This window comes from Prionailurus bengalensis, chromosome B4 (assembly GCF_016509475.1).
Source record: "Prionailurus bengalensis isolate Pbe53 chromosome B4, Fcat_Pben_1.1_paternal_pri, whole genome shotgun sequence".
Taxonomy (NCBI): Eukaryota; Metazoa; Chordata; class Mammalia; order Carnivora; family Felidae; genus Prionailurus; species Prionailurus bengalensis.
This window is the reverse complement of record NC_057358.1, coordinates 6417099-6435536: the sequence shown is the minus strand read 5'-3', so window position 1 is coordinate 6435536 and position 18438 is coordinate 6417099. Positions and strand designations below refer to the sequence as shown.

At 53.5% G+C, this 18438-nt stretch overlaps 1 protein-coding gene across 3 annotated transcripts in view; it reads left to right on the top strand.

Annotated features, from left to right (window-relative positions):
* Positions 1-18438, top strand: part of SFMBT2 (Scm like with four mbt domains 2) — a 230144-nt gene that overhangs the window by 206602 nt on the left and 5104 nt on the right. For all 3 annotated transcript variants that reach the window (XM_043563399.1, XM_043563398.1, XM_043563400.1), the window contains 4 exons: positions 5123-5298; positions 8063-8229; positions 8485-8748; positions 9719-9847. In XM_043563399.1, coding sequence (XP_043419334.1) covers positions 5123-5298; positions 8063-8229; positions 8485-8748; positions 9719-9847 — 736 coding nt within the window. The remainder of the gene's footprint in view (positions 1-5122; positions 5299-8062; positions 8230-8484; positions 8749-9718; positions 9848-18438) is intronic.

Here is an 18438-nt window from a genome sequence, read left to right as displayed (position 1 = left end):
TGGAAATAAATCCCTGCTCTAATGGGTAGGAAGATACCAGAAGGCCGTTCATACTTCCTTATTGATGTCAAGGAGGAAAAACCTTTTCTCTACCCTGTTATGTTCAGTCCCTGGGAGCCTGCAAATTAAACTGACAAAAGACAGATTATCAAGAGGAAAGACCATTTACTTAAGGAGCAGCGAATGCACAGCAGGCAGGGTACTTCGGGATGAGTAACTGGAAGGGGCAGTTAGAACAAATAGGTTCCTTTACGAAAGACAAATGAGTTTTTAGGAGAGCGAATGGGGGAAAAGAAAGTTTGTGAAAATGTTGCCTTACGCAGGCATGAAGCAGTCTTTGTGTCTTCTTCATGGTCATGAAACTCCTGAGAAGGGGTTTACGGTAGGTTTACTCTGGTCTCTCCCCTGGGGTTAGAAGCCACTCCAAAGAGGGAATTTAATGGTGGTCCTCATTTCTCAGAAGTGTCTGCTTTTAGTCAGATAACGGGAGCTGTGAGCAAGCTGCTTTCTGCGTCCGTTGAATCCCAAACATCTTTATCTAAAAATAATCTCCGGACTCCGGGCTTCTGAGTGCGTCCCCGCGGTGACGGCCAGGAAGTGTGTCCCTCAGGGGTCCCTCCAGTAATGCGGAGGTGCTAAGGGAAGGGGGTGAAGGAGTCTTAAAAATGACGGAGTCGAAGCTCCTCCGTGGACTGTTGCTCACCGCAGATCTTCCTGTGGCTCCCTCCTTCCCCACCTTTCTTACCTTCATCACTTCCGACCCGCTGATCTTCTACTTCCTTTTTCCTTCCTGCCTCCCTCCCTTCTTTTCTTCCTTCCTTCCTTCCTTCCTTCCTTCCTTCCTTCCTTCCTCCTTCCTCCCTTCCTCCCCGCCCTCCCTCCCTCCCTTCTTCCTTCCAAGATGGATCATAATGCCAGGAGTTCCGTTCTGTGTACTAGCCTGATGGCCTCTTTCAATATTCTCCTCTGTTTCTTCACAGAACTTGTACTCTGTGCTTTAAAAACCTTACCTTGTGTTGGGTTTAGGACAGGTCTGCTGGGCCACTTAATAAATTATGCGGCCGAGTGTCCTTCCCTCCAGACACGCACTGCCAGGCTGTAGCAGAGAGCTTCCTCCTGTGCCCTTGAGCTGCTCTCCTCACACGTCTCCCCACGAAGGCCTGTCGTTGGCCTGCTGTTCTTACACCTTTCGTGGCGGGGAGAGCTTCAAAGCGGGCTCCGCTTTCTCCTGCGGTCAAGACTGGTGAGGGGGCCAGGACGTGGCGGTGGAGCCCCCCCTGGTGCCCTGCGTGCTGCCCTCCTGCCTCTCCACGTCTGTCGGACCTACTGGCACCTGTCTGTCCCGGGAGGCCCTAAGGATCAGAGGGATGGACACGTGGTGCGGAGTCTCGGAGGAAATAGAAACGACAGCGCCCCAGAAACGCAGGTGTCCCACTAGACCCCAGCCACTGCGTCAAATCTTAGGGCCGCCTTTTGCCTCTGTTTTCGGTAGGCCGGTATCTCTGCGTGTTGAGTGCGTCCTTGTGAAAAAAGAGTCGTGTGAACAATCGCCCTCACGTGTGGACCGACTCCAGACAAGCCAGGATCTTGGTCCGGGCTGGGGCTGTGAGGTCCAGATAGCTTGTTTTCCACATCACCCCAAAAATCCCACCGGACGGGGTGCCTGGGCGGCTCAGCCCGTTAAGTGTCCGACTCTTGGCTTCTGCTCAGGTCGTGGCCTCACAGTTCGTGAGTTCGCGCCCCGCTCTGCAGGGCTCGCTCTCGCCTTTTGCTTTCCCGTATTTGCACGCCGGCCAACACACAGCGGGCACAGCTGGCCCTCACGGCCTTCAGGCCCCGCTACGGAACCAGTCCCCCCGTGCACACGTCCTCTGCGTCCCGCTCAGAGCTCAGCAGCCGCCAGCACAGGGCTGCCTCTGCCCTGCCTCTCCCTCTCCACCTGGCACAGACCGGGATCCTTTTAACGAAGGACGACCCTGGAGACCACGGCTGAGGGAGAGGGAGGGAGCAGGATGGGGCGGGGGAGGGACCGTGGCCCCCGGGCGTCTCCGGAGTCAGAATGGCCCCCGTGGTGGTTCCGCATCGGGCCCGAGTGGATGGACGCATGTGCCCGGGAGCGGAGAGGGCTGCAGCTCCTGCGGCTGGGGGGACCCTCTGGGGGCCAGCGGTGTGGGCCAGCTGTGAGCAGCTCTGCCAGCGGCGGGGGCATCGCGGCGTCCGCCCTATGCCAGGACACGGTGGCGCCACCAGGCCTCCCCAGCCCGCGCACCTTCCCCCCCACCGGCTCCCTCCCTCCCCCCCCCCCCCCCCCCCCCCCCCGTCGTGGCTTTTCTTTCTTTCTTTCTTTTTTTTAAATAGAAATCATTTAACGTTTATTTATTTTTGAGACAGAGAGAGACAGAGCACGAACGGGGGAGGGCCAGAGAGAGGGAGACGCAGAATCCGAAGCAGGCTCCAGGCTCCGAGCTGTCAGCACAGAGCCCGACGCGGGGCTTGAACCCACGGGCCGCGAGATCGTGACCCGAGCCGAAGTCGGCCGCCCAACCGACCGAGCCACCCAGGCGCCCCCATCATGGCTTTTCAATAGAGCTGTTCCAGAAGGGCAGGGAGGGGAGAGCATTCCTTCGCTGGCAAACCATCCTGTAATTCTGTTTTTGCAAATTTAGATTCGCGTTTCCTAACCGCAAAAGGTTTGCGGACACGCCTGCTTCCTCGGAGTCGTCCCGAACCAGAAGGGAGGAAAAAGCCGCCCCTTCGCCATTTCCCATGGACACTTGTTCTCGTCCCCTTAACATCCCTCTAACGTGTTTCTGGAAGCCTCTGCTTTGGAATTTGGAGGCCTGGGAACCTCTGTCTTTGGGCCCTACTTACACGGTTTGAATTCGGACCCCAGTTTTCACATTTGTCCTGCTTTTTTTACTTTAAAATCATTTTACTTATTTTCACTTTTTTTTTTGTTGCTGTTTTGAAGTTTGTTTATTTTTGAGAGAGAGACAGCGTGTGCATGGGCACAGGGGAGGGGCAGAGGGGGTGGACGGAGAGGATCCCAAGCAGGTGCCCCAGTGTATCATTGTATTTTTTTAAGAGACTTCAAGAATCTTGATATCGAGCTCTTTAAAGGAGAGCACCCTAGGGCTACCAAAATTGTGGTGGGAAGGGTGCTGGGGGACTCAGTCAGTTAAGCATCCGACTTCAGCTCAGATCACGATCTCGAAGTTTGTGGGTTCGAGCCCTACGTTGAGCTCTGTGCTGACAGCTCAGAGCCTGGAACCTGTTCGTGCACTGGCTCTGTCTCTCTCAAAAATAAATAAACATTTAAAAAGTGTTAAAAATCATAGTGGGAAAAAACTTCCAGGGATGTCACATCCGTGGCATGTTTTTATTCTGCCTCCCCCAGAACCTTAGCGGTATTCTGTGTCCACAGAATTGTGCTGGGTTTATTATGAAGCACGACAAAAGCCATGGGCAAGAACTAGCCACAGGTGAACCACAGAGCCCTCCTCAGGGCTGGGGCCGCCTTCCTACACCGAGGGTCAAGAGAGAGGGCCTAGAAGGATCAACAGTTGTTCAGGGCTGTGTGACTTAAAGTATGAGCTTATCTACAAAGAATTGCTTTTTAGTTCTTCCTACACGGAAAGCCATGCTTGGCACTTCAGAGAAATATAACAGCAATCAGTAGAGAAGGGCTGGGATTAGAAAGACCAGAGAATGAACACAAAGGCCAGATTTTTCAAGTTAGAAGTTAATTTTTTTGGCTATGGATACTGTAAAAGAAATGATATTGCGAGGGGGTAGTATGCTCCGGGACTTCAGAATTGTAGAAAGAAAACCAAGCTGAAATAAACCCAGAATCAGTTTATCCTATTTATTTCTATCACTGCATTATTCTCAGGGAACCAGATCTAGGTTTTGAGTGTAATATTTAAAAAAAAATTTTTTTTCACATTTATTTCATTTTGAAACACAGAGTGTGAGTGGGGGAGGGGCAGAGAGAGGGAGACACGGAATCCGCAGCAGGCTCCAGGCTCCGAGCTGTCAGCACAGAGCCCGACGTGGGGCTTGAACTCACGAACCGCGAGGTCGTGACCTGAGCTGAAGTCGGACGCTCAACCGACTGAGCCCCCGGGTGCCCACCGAACGCAGTAATTTATTCGCAAATTACAAAAGCGATGCTCTCCTTACGTTACGCTGCTTGCACGAACTGCGTGGTAGTCCCTCTGTTTTGTGGCGGACTTTTGGAAACCCCGAAACACAAATGGGCTCTGCAGGTTTGGGAGGTTTGGCCCATCCCAAGTGCAAGGGCAGCATTGGCCTACTCGGTGGTTCATGCCTCTGGATTTTGGCCTAGTTTCCAAAGACTAACGCGAGTGTCACCTGCCAGAGAGCCTGCTGTTCTCCTGGAAAAGAAATTGTGCGAGATTTCAGCTTGAAAGTTAGGGGTGCATGAAGGGCACAGTTGAAGAGGCCCCACGGTTTTGATGACTTCTTCGTGTAGGTGGGCTCTTGAGTTCCACGATACGTCAGCTAAGACGCTGCCAGCTGAGAAGTTTATAATTGTTCTGTACCAGGGATATTTTAAAAAATGTGCTGACAGGTGATTCATCCAAGTGCTCGGAAGGGCCAGGCATTACTTACGTCATCATTGCCGTAAATATTTGGATCAGGGCTTTGGTGCCCATTTTTGAAGAACAATCCATCCACCCTGCTTTCTAGAAGAAACGGTCTCTACTCTTTTGTCAGTGGCTTCACCGCCTGTGGTTTTCCTTGGGCAGGATAAAGTTCTTTTTCCTCAAAAACGATGAGCAACATGAGACCATGTCTGGATTCCAGAAGCGTTCTGGAACGTTCCATCACGTATCCCACAGAGAGAAGGTGTTAAGCAGACATCTTTGTGGAGGGGATTCTGTTACAGCCCTCAGTCACGTGCGCTGGGCACGATGCTGGGCTTCCTTATAAATGCCGTGGTGAGCTCGGAGGAAACATAAAAACAAATGGCCCGCAAGTCCCACACGCTGTGCGATTTGTTGTTAGGAAATAAAGGGGCTGCTTTTGGAATCCGCCGTATGGAACAGGTCTGAGTAACTGTGCGGCCTCGCCGTTGCTTTTCCTTTCTTCCTTCCAGATACAGAGGCAAAACCTACAGGGCCGTGGCCAAGATCGTGCGGACGTCCGACCAAGTAGCGGATTTCTGCCGGCGGGTCTGTGCCAAGCTGGAGTGCTGCCCAAATTTGTTCAGTCCCGTGCTGGTTTCCGAAAACTGCCCAGAGAACTGCTCCATTCACACCAAAACCAAGTACAGTAAGTACAAACTACGAAAACAACACGGGTGTCTGGGCTTAAACCGTGGGGTAAGGGAGTTGGTCTTTTTTGTTTGTTTGTTTGTTTGTTTAACAACAACACTGCGGAGTGCTTTTCCACGGGAATTGCCACGGAAGAATTAAGATTCGCCGTGGTACGTGCTCACGTGTCTCCAGCCCAGGGGAAGGCAGGGACGGGCTGATTGGCCCCAGAACGAATTCGCAGCGGCAGGCGTTGCCCAGGAAGAGGTGAGAGTGTGTGTGCCGTGACTTTCAGGTGATCGGCTGGGTTTGGAAATGCTCTGGCTGGAAGGAGGGCTGGAGAAAGGCCTCAGCCTTTGTCTGCATGCACTGTAGCCGCTCCCAGACACCTGCACCTCGGATCATCTCGAGCTCTGCTGACTCCCCCATCCCCGCTTCTGCTCTTGTAACGTCTCGCCTGGGTTATCTCTGACCCGGGAGTGGCTGCATCCCCATCACGGTGGCCTGGAGCTCTGTTCCACCACCAGCCCACGTTCCAGCTGCCAGGATCCCACACCAGGCCCTCTGGAGTGGGGTCAGTGCTCCGGGAGCCCCAGCCAGTTGGGACTGATCGGCTTGTGTGTCCGAACCAGGAATTTGCACACCCTTGAGACACCGCTCTGAGTGTGAATTTCCTTGTAGTGTTCTCTCTGTATGTGCGTGTATATTCTAAATCCTGTTGTCCACTCCATCCCTGCTATAAGTCAGCGCCCTCCTCCGTCAGCTTGGAGCACACAGCCTCCACCCTCGTGCATGGGGAGGCAAAGGCACGTTTGTAGGGCCTGGTGAGGTCACCGTCCTGTCCGGAGACGCCTCATGTTACCTTTGGCGGGAGGAGGGACTCCCTGAAGCAGGCTTCTCATTAACAGAAGCTTCCGGATCAGAAAGGACCTGACTGAGAGCTAAACCTGGCCTTGAATGTTGACCTTAAAAAATGGGCTTCTGTGCACTTCCAGATCAGGGGAACAAGAGAGGAGAAGCAGGTTACTACAGCTCAAATTAAGCATGACCAAAACGACTTACAGATTTTTCTGGGTCTGGTATGATAGGACGTCAAAATTCTAAGATCGCTGGGGCAACTTAGAGTAAAGCCTGCTACAGGCTGAACCGATGCTCCAGGGGGAAGTGATAAACCGAGGCTCAGGGAGAACTGAGAGCAGAAAGGTCTGTGGTCACCCAGTGTGATCTCACGGCTCCCAAAGTGTGCCACACTTGCGTTTATGTCTGGTAAAACTGCTCTGATTCCTAGCATCTGGCTTCTAGAAAGCCAGACTGCACCTGGCTTGTCTTGCCCGCATGGGGTTCTTGGGTGCGAACAAATGCTTACCCACTTGTAACCGGTATCTAGGAGTAACCGTGAGGCAGCGATCTCGCCACTTGGTCCCACTGGTCTCGTGTTGCATGTGAGGAAACTGAGGCCCGGGGCCAGACTTTTCCGTAGGAATACAGCAGCGTGGGCACGTATGGAAACCACGGCTCCGTCAAAGATCACGTGCTTCACCGTAACCCAGGAGCTGTGTGTTTTGGTGTTCTTCTCAGCTCCTTCCAACCATAGATAAAAGTTCCTTTTCTGCATTTGTTTTTTTTTTTAAATGCTTGTGTATTAATTTTGAGCAAAGGGGGAGGGGCAGAGAGAGAGAGAGAGAGAGGAGAGAGAATCCCAAGCAGGCTCCACCCTGTCAGCACAGAACCTGTCATAGGGCTCGACCCCATGATCCATGAGATCGTGACCTGAGCCGAGATCAAGAGTCGGACGCTTAACCGATTGAGCCCCCCCCCCAGATGCCCGTCTGCATTTGGTTCTTTATGGAATAATGGGGGGTGGTCTTGGGGGACACTTGAGATTTTCAGAAGTGAGTCTTGATTGGGATTGTAATTGAAAACTGGATCCTTGGGGCGCCTGGGTGGCGCAGTCGGTTAAGCGTCCGACTTCAGCCAGGTCACGATCTCACGGTCCGTGAGTTCGAGCCCCGCGTCGGGCTCTGGGCTGATGGCTCAGAGCCTGGAGCCTGTTTCCGATTCTGTGTCTCCCTCTCTCTCTGCCCCTCCCCCGTTCATGCTCTGTCTCTCTGTCCCAAAAATAAATAAACATTGAAAAAAAAAATTAAAAAAAAAAAAGAAAAAAAAAAAAGAAAACTGGATCCTTAACAGTGGTTTTAATGAGTTGATCGCACATTGAATTTATAAAATATATCAATCATTATTGAAAGTTGGTAGATAATTTTCTAATGGGTGCTCTAAGCGTTAATGCAGACACACACCAAGACCGGGGTCAGTTTCTGCTGCGGCCCCTCTCTTTGGGCTTGCCAACGGCTGTCGTCTCTGTCCCCACGTGGCCTTCCCTCCATGTGCACATTCCGAGTGTCTGTTCCTCTTCTTGTAAGCACGCTGGTCCTGTGGATTAAGGCCCCGTTCCTCTGACCTCATTTACCTTAATCTCCTCCTTAAAGGTCTCCTCTCCAAATACAGTCACATGGGGGGTTAGGGCTCTAACGTTTGAATTTTCAAGACTGTCAGTAACACCCTCAGGATATGAGGGCATTGGAGGAACGTTCCTCCTGTGGAGGGAACAGGGAAAGCCGAGGTGTACGTGAGATGTCGGATTTTATTGTTCCCAATGAAAGAATGATCCTTCTCTTCTTTCTCTCCTCCCCATCTTCCTCTTGTCTCTCTACTGTCTCTGTCCACATCCGTGTGCGTGCGGGACCTTTAAAAAACGTTTTTGATCCTCTGACCCCTTGCAGCCTATTATTACGGAAAGAGGAAGAAGATCGTGAAACCCCCCATTGGGGAAGCCAGCGTCGAGGGCGGACCCCCGAAGCCAGCCAGACGCAGGAAACGGCGAAAATCCATGTTCGTGCAGAAGAAACGCAGGTCCTCTGCCGTGGACTTTGCCGCCGGCTCGGGGGAGGTACGTCCTGCTCAAAGCACCTCCCTGCGTTTGCCGGAGCTCACGGCCCCGGTCGGCCCCTGCGGCTGCTCACGGCCAAGGCCGCGGCTCCGAGTATACCGGGAGCCCTGCCTCTTCCTCGCGGAAAGCAGGCGCAGCCACTCAGCCACGCGGCCTGGGAGGGGGCTGCGACGGGGACCGAGGCGGGGACGGCGGGGTGGGTCAGCCGGGGGCTGGAGGGAGAAGCCGCCCTTCAGCGCCTGCCCTTGGCCCCAGGAGAGCGAGGAGGAGGACGCGGACGCCATGGATGAGGACACAGGGAGCGAGGAAACCGGCTCCGAGCTCCGCGACGACCAGACAGACACCTCTTCCGCCGACGTCCCCTCCACACGGCCCCGGAGGGCCGTCACCCTGAGGAACAGCTCGGAGCCCGAGCGCCGGCCGCCTGTGGAGAGGCCGCGAAGGGGCCGGAGGGCGCAGGCCGCCTCCTGTGCCGAGGGCGGGGAGCAGGGCGCAGCCGGCGGCCAGGACCCCGCAGAGGTGAGACCCACGGGCCCCCCCTGGCTTGCTGGGGGTTAGGGGGCTGCCACAGCGTGTTGAAGGTCAAGGCCTTGATTCGGGGGTCCCTGTAAAAATACCAAAAGTGGGGCGCCTGGGTGGCTCAGTTGGTTAAGTGTCCGACTTCGGCTCAAGTTGTGATCTCATGGCTCACGAGTCCTGAGTTCAAGCCCCGCATCGGGCCCCTCGCGGGACGTGCAGAGCCTGCTTGGGATTCTCTCTCCTCCTCTCTCTCTAGCCCTTCCCTGCTCACGTGTCTCTCTAAATAAACAAACATTAAAGAAATTTTTTAACTAAAATACTAAAAGCAGTGGCAGCAGCTGCAGCGTGGCCCCCACATCTGGGCACAAGGCCTGGTGACGTCTGGAGTGGAGTTCAGAGGGAAGTCACGGCACCTTTTTCTCTGCAAGGTTTCACAGCCTCGAAGGATTCTCGTCAGGAGGACAGACAGAATAAGTCCTCAAGGTCCCCTGAACAGCAGGCTTTCCCTTCACGGAGGGGCCTCTGTGATGCTGTAAAATGTGAAAGCAGCGTATCCGGTCTTCCCCACGCCCGCTCAGCTGGAAGGCCATCCGCACCATCGTCCCCAAAATAAATGGGGAAAACCTGGCTGTCTCCTGTGCATTCTCATACGCCCCACACCATCTCTCCTCGGTCGGAGACGCATCCTGGCTAAGCAGGCCCCAGACGTCCTGATGAACTTGGTTTTCAGCAACTGCTCCCACTGTGCCTTTGCTTGTTTGTTTAACCTCTAAAGGCACACAAGTCATTGGAGGCAAAGTCACAACCCAGATGAATTGCCAAGAAAGTCCCTAGAGACCGGCAGTTTCTGTGGGCCGTCCGGGTGCCCGGGGAGAGGCCAGAGGGAGGAGGAAAGTCCGGCTCGGGCCCACGGGGTTTCCTGAGCGTCCGTGCAGGGATGAAATGACCTCCCTACCTCTTCTCCCGTCAGGAAACAAAGCAAGAGGAGGAGGAGAGGCTGGTTCTGGAGAGCAACCCTCTGGAGTGGACGGTGACCGACGTGGTGAGGTTCATCAAGCTGACGGACTGCGCCCCCCTGGCCAAGATCTTTCAGGAACAGGTGTGCTCGTCCTCCTGCTGCATTTGTGACGTTTTGTTTGCTCTTCTGATTGAGCTGGCTTTCTGGGACCCGGCTCTGGCAGGGGAGAGGGTGCCTGCCTGTTACTGTGGGGGAAGAGGTGGGTGCCAACCCAGGTGCACACGTGATCCCCCCTGACACCTCTGCGGGGGGCTCCTTGCTGTCGAGGAAGTCCCCACTTGGTTTTCCCTGATACTCCCTTGTGGGGGCGCTGGGGGCCTGGGGTCATCTGGGCAGACTGGACATCAGGGCCCCTCGCCCGGCCTTTGCTGCTCTTGGAGGCGGGGGTCCTCTGTCCTGCAGGAAGGCCATTCTTGTCTAAAAGGTTTCTGCCTGCCGAGGCTCCCTTTTCCTCAGTCCTTTGGCTGAAAAGAGCCTTCCGTGAGGCCCCTTGCCCTCAGGCACATTGGCATTTCGGGGGTTGCACGCTTCTGTAGCAATCGGTCTTGGCTGCAGAAGGCAGACGCACAACGAAGGCACGCCCCACCGTGCCCCAACTCAGGTCCCCAAGTCCCTGCCGGTCTGCCACCTTCTCTCTGCCATCCGTTTGATTCATAACATTCAGGGCTTTTGTTACATTTAGTGGGAGAAACAGGGAAAGGATGTGTGCTCACCTTCCCAGAGGTGGGAGCCCTTGTCCTGCTGTGTTTCGCATGATGTTTTCATATTTTTTTCACTCTTGCATTTGTAGAAATGTCAGCAACCCAGGGCATGTTAGGTGTTGTGCCAAAGGATGATGGATGATTGCATCAATCCTTTTTTTCTTTAGTTTTAATTTTTTTAATGTTTATTTTTGAGAGAGAGAGAGAGAGAGCATGAGCGGGGCGGGGGGGGGGGGGGGCGCGGGGACAGAGAGAGAAGGAGACACAGAATCTGAAGCAGGCTCCAGACTGTGAGCTGTCAGCACAGAGCTTCACACAGGGCTCGAACTCATGAACCGCGAGATCATGACCTGAGCCGAAATTGGATGCTAAACCAACTGAGCCACCCAGGCGCCCCGGATAACATCTATCCTTTAATGGCGTTTTGACTCTGCAGGTGAGACGATCGTAATTAGCCGAAACGTAAGACATGCTATGAGCCGCGCGGGAAAGGAGGGATTGGGTTCCATTGCCCCTTAAATTGGTATGGAAACAGGTTGCCCCTCTGGACCTGTGCCACCAGGCTGCCCCCTGGCCTCCTACGGAAGCGCCAGGTGGAGCCCGCGACTTACGCCGCCGTGTTCCCTCCACGTCTCACGTTGTCTCGCCATGTGTAAATATCCGTCTTTCAGGACCTGGCATTTAAAAAAAAATAACTGTTTACCATCTAATCAATTAAAGATGTGTCTATCCCGTGCTTTTTTAGATTATGCAGACGGATGCTCTGGAAAGAAAGTAACTCAGGCATTAAATCAGGAAGAGAAAAGAAAGGCCTCTGATTCTGCATGCACCCAGTGTATCCCCCAGATTGTCTTCCAGGCCCGCTGTGTAAAAAGCAAATTAATGTGGTTCCCAGCTCCTCCTGGGAGAGGGTAGCACTTCACACATTCAAAGGTTGCCGACTGGTCGACCACCAGAGTCTCCTTGTAGATACCCAGCAAGTGCATGTGAAGGAGGGAGCGGCGGCCACAGGGGAGGGTCACCTTGCTGTGTGACATTGTCAGCACTTCCTCTCTGAGGGACCAGAAAAGCAGGAAAGAGGAAGAAGCTGCATCACATGTAGAGAACTGGGCCATGAGTGTGTCCCTTCGTTCAAAACACACAAACAGGGGACAGTTACAGCCACCACGAGGGCTGGCATGATTTGGAGCATCTCAACCCTGAAAACAAGAATAAGGCAGTGGGTTGAACCCCGGCTAAGAGCGTTGCCTAATGCAGCGTTTTCCCAGGCTGCTGTTGGCCCGTAGTGACACCGCGAACAAGGCATTGCATTCGAGTGCGTGCCGCGTGCTGATGACCCAAAGCTTAACGTGTGGATCTCTTTGCTCGTGTGTTCGTTCCGTGTACATCGACAGGGCATCTGTTTATGGGTCTTAAGATATTCAAAAGGTAGGTGTAGAAGGTGGTATTCTAGATTATCTGCAGTTGTGGGTTTTTTTTTTTTTTTTTTTGCTTTATTTCATCTGTAGACCCAAATGCCCAGTTTTGACTGAGAAACGCTTTTCACCTGGGCTCTGGGCAGAGCAGAGCACAGAGCTCCCCTGCTCAGTTATGGCTGAGCAGCACTGTGAGGGGCCACCAGGCTCGAGTGGGATTGTTTTTACAGGTTTCTTTTTTTTTTTTTTTTAAGTTTTTGTTTTGAGACAGGGAACAAGCAGAGGAGGGGCAGAGAGAGAGAGAGAGAGAGAGAGAGAGAACCCCAAGCAGGTTCCACATTGTCTGTGAAAGCCTGATACAGGGCTCGATCTCACGAACCGTCGGATCATGACCTGAGCTGAAACCAAGAGTCAGACACTTACCCGACTGAGCCACCCAGGCGTCCCTACAGCTTTCTAATACTAAGCAAGAAAGTGAAAACAAAGCTGACTTGGGAAAAAGGCTCAAATAGTACAGATGCTGAGTTATCCTTAATTGTCCTTCTGAGCCCAGCTTATTACGGTTATCTCAGGAAGTTTCCGGTCTTCCCAAGCTAGCATGTCTGAGAAATGAAGCATGCCTGGTACGTTAGCACTTCTAGAACCAGGCAGTGGGCAGGGCCCTGTCTCCAATTTCTCTTCTTACGTTGGTTAAAAGCTTGGTCGTACAGGGGCGCCTGGGTGGTGCAGTCGGTTAAGCGTCCGACTTCAACCAGGTCACGATCTCGCGGTCCGTGAGTTCGAGCCCCGCGTCGGGCTCTGGGCTGATGGCTCAGAGCCTGGAGCCTGTTTCCGATTCTGTGTCTCCCTCTCTCTCTCTGCCCCTCCCCCGTTCATGCTCTGTCTCTCTCTGTCCCAAAAATAAATAAACGTTGAAAAGCTTGGTCGTACATACCTACTTATTTAACTCTTATAGGCAGAACAATAGGTAAGCTTTTAATTGATAATAGCCTTGTTCTTATTTCAGATTTCTCATTAGGCCTTCCACCCCCACCCCCGTCACCATAATACGCTGTTGCCCTCTGTGCTATCTGAAGTGTGTGGGATTCGAGTCCTTTTCCATTCGATCAGGCCTGTAATTACGAATTTTTGTGTGTTTGTTCTATCATCGTTGAGCCCAAGTGCCATGGTCATGATTCGGTGAGGCCTCCAGTGGGTCAGGCCAGCCAAGGCCTCGTGGCCAGCCACGAGCTTTTAGACGGCCCCAAGGAGCCAGCAGGTGGCTCTTCAGCAGCGCGGGAGAAAAATCACAGGGCGGGATGGTGATCGCTACATTCAGAAGCCGTCACAACCCGCTGACACAAAGTATAAACTACCCATTACCGGAAGGCCCGCCTTTAATTCTGAAATGTTACGGCAACAGCTTAAAACATCCACGCTCTGTAATTTCGTGCCGCGAACATGTACATTGCACAGTAAAACTCCACGCGTCTATAACTGAGAGAAAAACCCACAAAACTCTTAAATAAAATATTGCCTCTTTATACACCTCTTATGAAGCAGAGACACATATGATAAGCAGACTCCCCCAGCGAGTGATTCACTTCGATGAAAGAAACTCGGGGTCGTTGACAGCTTATGGACTATGCTGTCTGCTCTCTGGTTCCGTAGACCTGAATGTCCCTGCTGAGGACCTGCTCCGTACCCAAATAAATTTAATTTTGTTTGTGCTGGGCCTTCTCTTTCCTGTTGAGTGTTTTACCAGGGCTCCTTTCTCAAAAACCAGTAGTCTGTTTAGGGTCCTTTTCCGTGTTTCACATACGAGTGATTTGCCGGCAGCTCGGAAGTATGCAAGAGCGGAGCTATAGAAATGAAATCCGCGGCGGGGTCTGTAGCTACACGATCAGCGAGGAAGAGCTCACTTCTTTCAAACGAAAACACAGGAAGCCGCCCGCGGGATGCGGGGTGGGCTTCCTTCCCCGGCGCTCACGCCGGGTCGGTGAGCCTCGGGCCCGGGCTGGCTTCCGTCCCCCCGCTGTCCCCCGAGCCATGGGGCCGTCTGCGCACGGGAGAGCGTCGGGGGGCACCTGCAGCTTCGACGCCCCTGAGCCGCCACTGCGGCCCCTTCCCCTCCCGCGACCGTCTGATGGTCGGGTGGCTAAATCCAGCCCCTTGCAGCCGGACGCTTTGGCGTTCAGAAAGCAGGGGTGCCTTTTAACGCTTGATCACGCGTCCGGCTGAAGATGAGAACGTGCAGGGCAGGAGATGGGTCGCACAGCGTCAGGGAGGATGGAAAACGAGAACCGAGGACGACAGCCAGAGGCCCCGAGGCGGCTCAGAGCCAACAGGCCGCACAGAACGCCCGCCCCGCCCGAGATACCAGCCCGCTTCCAGGTGACACGCAGGGCGCAAGGTCTCTGCGGTCAGTCAGACTGCCTCACCCCAGCCCTCCCGTGACCTTGGTCCTCCTGCACGCTCACGTGTGTGCAGACGCATTCGGCCGGGTGTTTCTCCTCGCTCCACGATGCCCAGTGCACCGGGGCTGTGCGCGGGGCACCAGAGAACACGAGTCGAGCGCACCGGCCCGTAGGAGGGTCCGTCCAGTGCAGCTGCCCACGCTTACGAAGCTCACACTCAGAGCGTGAACTCTCCACCCCTCAACCGCGGCCTCAAAGCTGAGACCTCTTTATTTATTACTTTTTTTTTTTAAGTTTATTCATTTAATTTGAGGGAGAGTGAAAGTGCGAGGAGGGGAGGAGCAGAGGGAGAGAGAGAGTGAGACAGAATCCCAGGCAGGCTCCACGCTGTCAGCACAGAACCCCGCTCGGGGCTCGATCTCACAAACCGTGAGATGATGACCTCAGCTGAAATCAGGAGCCGGATGCTTAACCAGCTGAGCCACCCAGGCGCTCCAAACCAACTCCTCCTCCTCCTCGGGCACGACACGGGGCAGAAGGAAGGAGGGCCTGGAAAGCACTCTCCATTGGCTCTGCCCGTCTGTGGGACGAGTGAATGTGTGTTGGGGTGAGGGTGGAAGGGGCCGGGATCTGATAAAGGTCCAGAGGCCATCATTATGAACTTGCCCATCATTCTCGTTTGGTTTTCTTCTGCCAGAGCAGCTCTGTGCAACTTCCCCTTGCTGCACGGGCCCCGGAGGCCTGCCGGCCGGGGCAGGAGAACAGGCGATAACGGCCCCCGATTCTAGAGGCTTCCGGTCTCCCGGGGCCGATGGGCTCATCAACAGTCGTCAGCAGCAGTAAGAGCAGGGACTGGTGTGGTCAGAGCAGGGAGGCTGGGGGAGGGATTGCACAGCACCAGGCGATCCGACGTCTCCGGAAGGAGACGGGGGATGTATACAGGGTGCTCCTGAGGTTTGTTCAGCCAAAGAAGAGCACCCACAAGGGCAGGACAGGGAGCGACACGGTTCAGGCCGCGGCCCTGTAGCAGCTGGTGGGTGCGGGGGTCTCACGGGGGCCCGAGAGAGCAGGCTTGGGCGTGCCTCCACCGGCAGGTTTTCCCACGAGATGTCCCAGGAAAGAGACCACGTCCTCTGTCCAGCTCTGTAAAATAATTGGGCAGGGTCAGCCATTATCTCGAGGCCTGACCTTCATGTCAGGCATATTCTGTGACGCCTGTTTGCGCAGGAAATATTCGCGTGTGGATCGCACGCTGAATGCTGTAGCAGACGCCTTGTGTCCTTGTTCACCCTTCCAGTGACCATCGAATTTGACCAGTGGCGATCACCCTGACGGTGGTGGCACGGTTCATTCTAGGATCTCAGGATCGAGCACAGTTATCCCAACAGGCAGGTGGGTGGTGTTTGAGGAGTAGTTTACTGAGGCGGATGCAACTCTCCAGAACGGAACTGGCAGGTGAAAGGCGCTGTAGCACCCCCAGGATAAACGCTTCGGCCGTATCGGAAGGAATCTGGAGTGTGGCCTTTAATGTAAGCACTGCATTCACTCCCGGTGTCTGCCCTCCGTCGGCAGAAGCCCTGCTAGGCTTAGAACAGGCGAAGTGAAGGGCCATCGTGAGGTTTCTATTTGGGGATTGCAGACCTCAGCTCGCCCTCCCCTCTAGCTGTGAGTTTTCATTTTGAGGATATTTGCGGCTCAATGCAATTGACCCTCACCTGCCTTATTTCTTCCCACGTGAGGTCTCCACAAAAGAATGCGGAGTCTTTGGGGAGCTGAGGACAGCCTGGCGGAGGCATGTCCAGAAACACCGGAAGTGTGCGTCCCGGTTCACCCGGCGGACGGCAGGCACGTCGTTCGGGATAGGAGCCACATGGCTCTGTTCACAGCACCTGTGCTTTAACCTGAACGTTGCAAAACCCCTCCCCCCGCCACCAAACGCATGTGTTGAAATCCTGTCTTCCAAGGTGATGGTGTTAGGAGGTGGGGCCTCCCTTTCAGCCCCTCGTAACTTCCCTGCCTGCTAATCCATGCCAATACGTTGTGGCCAAAATCAGCAGGCAGGTGTTCGAATCCTACAATGTGACCTCTGTGCCTAACGCCCTTTGGCGACTTCTGGTCGCACACCTTAGAGGAAGTCCCAGTTTCTTCTCTGGGCCCATCTCAGCTTTACCTTCCGCGTCTCTGTGCCTTCCCTGAATACATGCTTTCTCGAACTACTGGTCTTCCTTGGGTCCCTCCTCCTTTTCATGAGTCTCCTCGGCCCCTTTGGTATAAGTTCAGGCATCGCTGATCCCTGAGACATTTCCTGACTCCTATAAGGCTGGTCACATTCCCGTCCGTTAGTGCGAATAGCTGTGTCCACGCTTTAATCTCTCTGTGTTGTGGTGGTCTGTTCAACGTAATGGCCTCCCTTGAGATTCCTACTCTCCTGGAAGGGAGTCTTTGATTTGTTTATGCAGTAATCGCAGAGGTCGTCAGAGTGCCTGGCCCTGAGTACGTGCTCAGGAAACGCTTGTTGAGTCCATAGATAAGTGACATCCTCCATTCAAATGTGGTGCGTGCATATGGCAGCCACCTTCACCGACTTGGTCTGTAGAGAGTTACAGAAGCATTTTAGGGCTGACTTTCAATTATAATTGAATCCGTACGTCCAACGATGGCCATTATACTAAGTGGGCATGTTTAGAGCACAGTTTTCCCTCCAGAATTTAATATCAGAAAACCATGGGTCCCAGTTCCAATTTGGTCTCTAACAATGTGATCTTAGGTAGATCAGCCAGCTTTTTTTGGCGTTAATTTCCACCTAAAAATACTTCCCATCTCCTGAAACAAGTTTCTGTTCTGTTCTTCATTGAACGTAATGGTTACACCACCTCACGTGGTTTTGTAACATCATCCTGGTTCCTCCTCACAGTGTGTTTTTATGAGGCCCGTGATACTCACGAGACTTTGTATCCCGAGGCCTACGCCCTCTCTGTCGAGTTTTGATGGAATGTATGTGGCTTTGCCTCTGAAAACGGAGTTGGCTATAGCGGTCCCAGGTCAGCGGCTACCACTGTTTATTTAGTTCATGACCTTGAGCAAGACACTGTTTTCCGGTACTTTGAGTTTGCTCTTACTCCGGTCGGAGTAGCATCCGAAGAGACAAAGTAACATACAAGAGTACGATAGAAAAAGAGGAAAGTGCTATAAATAGAGCACCAAAAACTCACGGACACTTTCCTTCATCTCCTACTTTCAGTGTAAATGCAAGACTGATAGGTTTACTTCGGGGTTCGGTAAGGTCCAGTTTGAGTCTTGGTTGAGATGAGGCTTGTGTAATTGAGACATCAGAAGCTGCACTCACATTGATACTTGTAAAATTAACGCTCAATTTTTACGGCCTCCGCACTCCGCAGGGATTATTAGCACACGAAGGTGGCTTTTGAAACTGATCATGTTGGTCTTCCCAAGGTCAACGCTTTCTGTTTCTTTGCTTTTGATATTTTTAAGACCGCTGAAGACACCATCATTTTAAGAAAATAAGCTTCTGTGTAGCTCATGACCCACGATGTCCGCGACCTCGCAAGCGCGTGTGCAGTCGCGTGACTGTTAAGTCTCTGTGGCTTATGGTGCCTTGGGTTCGCTGCTTCTCCAGATGGCAGAAATTTTGGCGCGGAGTTCATTTTATGCTCTCCTTCTACCATGGGTCTGTGTCGTTACCTTGTCTTACTTCCCCGGAACATGAGAAGCCTCTTACTTCTTCTGGAACACGAAGACTGCCTTGGCGGATAGGAAGAAGGGATTGCACTTCAACTCAGTACCCCAGTCAAACAACGTCTCCATAAATAAACCCAGTTGTGACAGTAGGGGCAGAGATGTCCGTCAGGGTGATCGTAAAGTGTTGGGGTGAGCCTCGGTCCCCTCCTCCTGTGGTGAACGCGACTTCACAGGCTCTAATGAACATCTTCCTCGTGTAGACCCCGTGCATGGCTGTAGAGAGCTAACTAACGCAAAGCTGGGAGGGGGACCTTGTACGCCTCACTCTGGGGGACGTGGGCGTGCAGACGGAGACGTGTGCCATGGTGTGCATCTACGTACCTGAGTTTTCCTCAAGGGAAAACTGTTCTGGGGGGCCGCTCACCTGTATGGCGTCGTCTTGCCCATCCCGATGGGGAAAG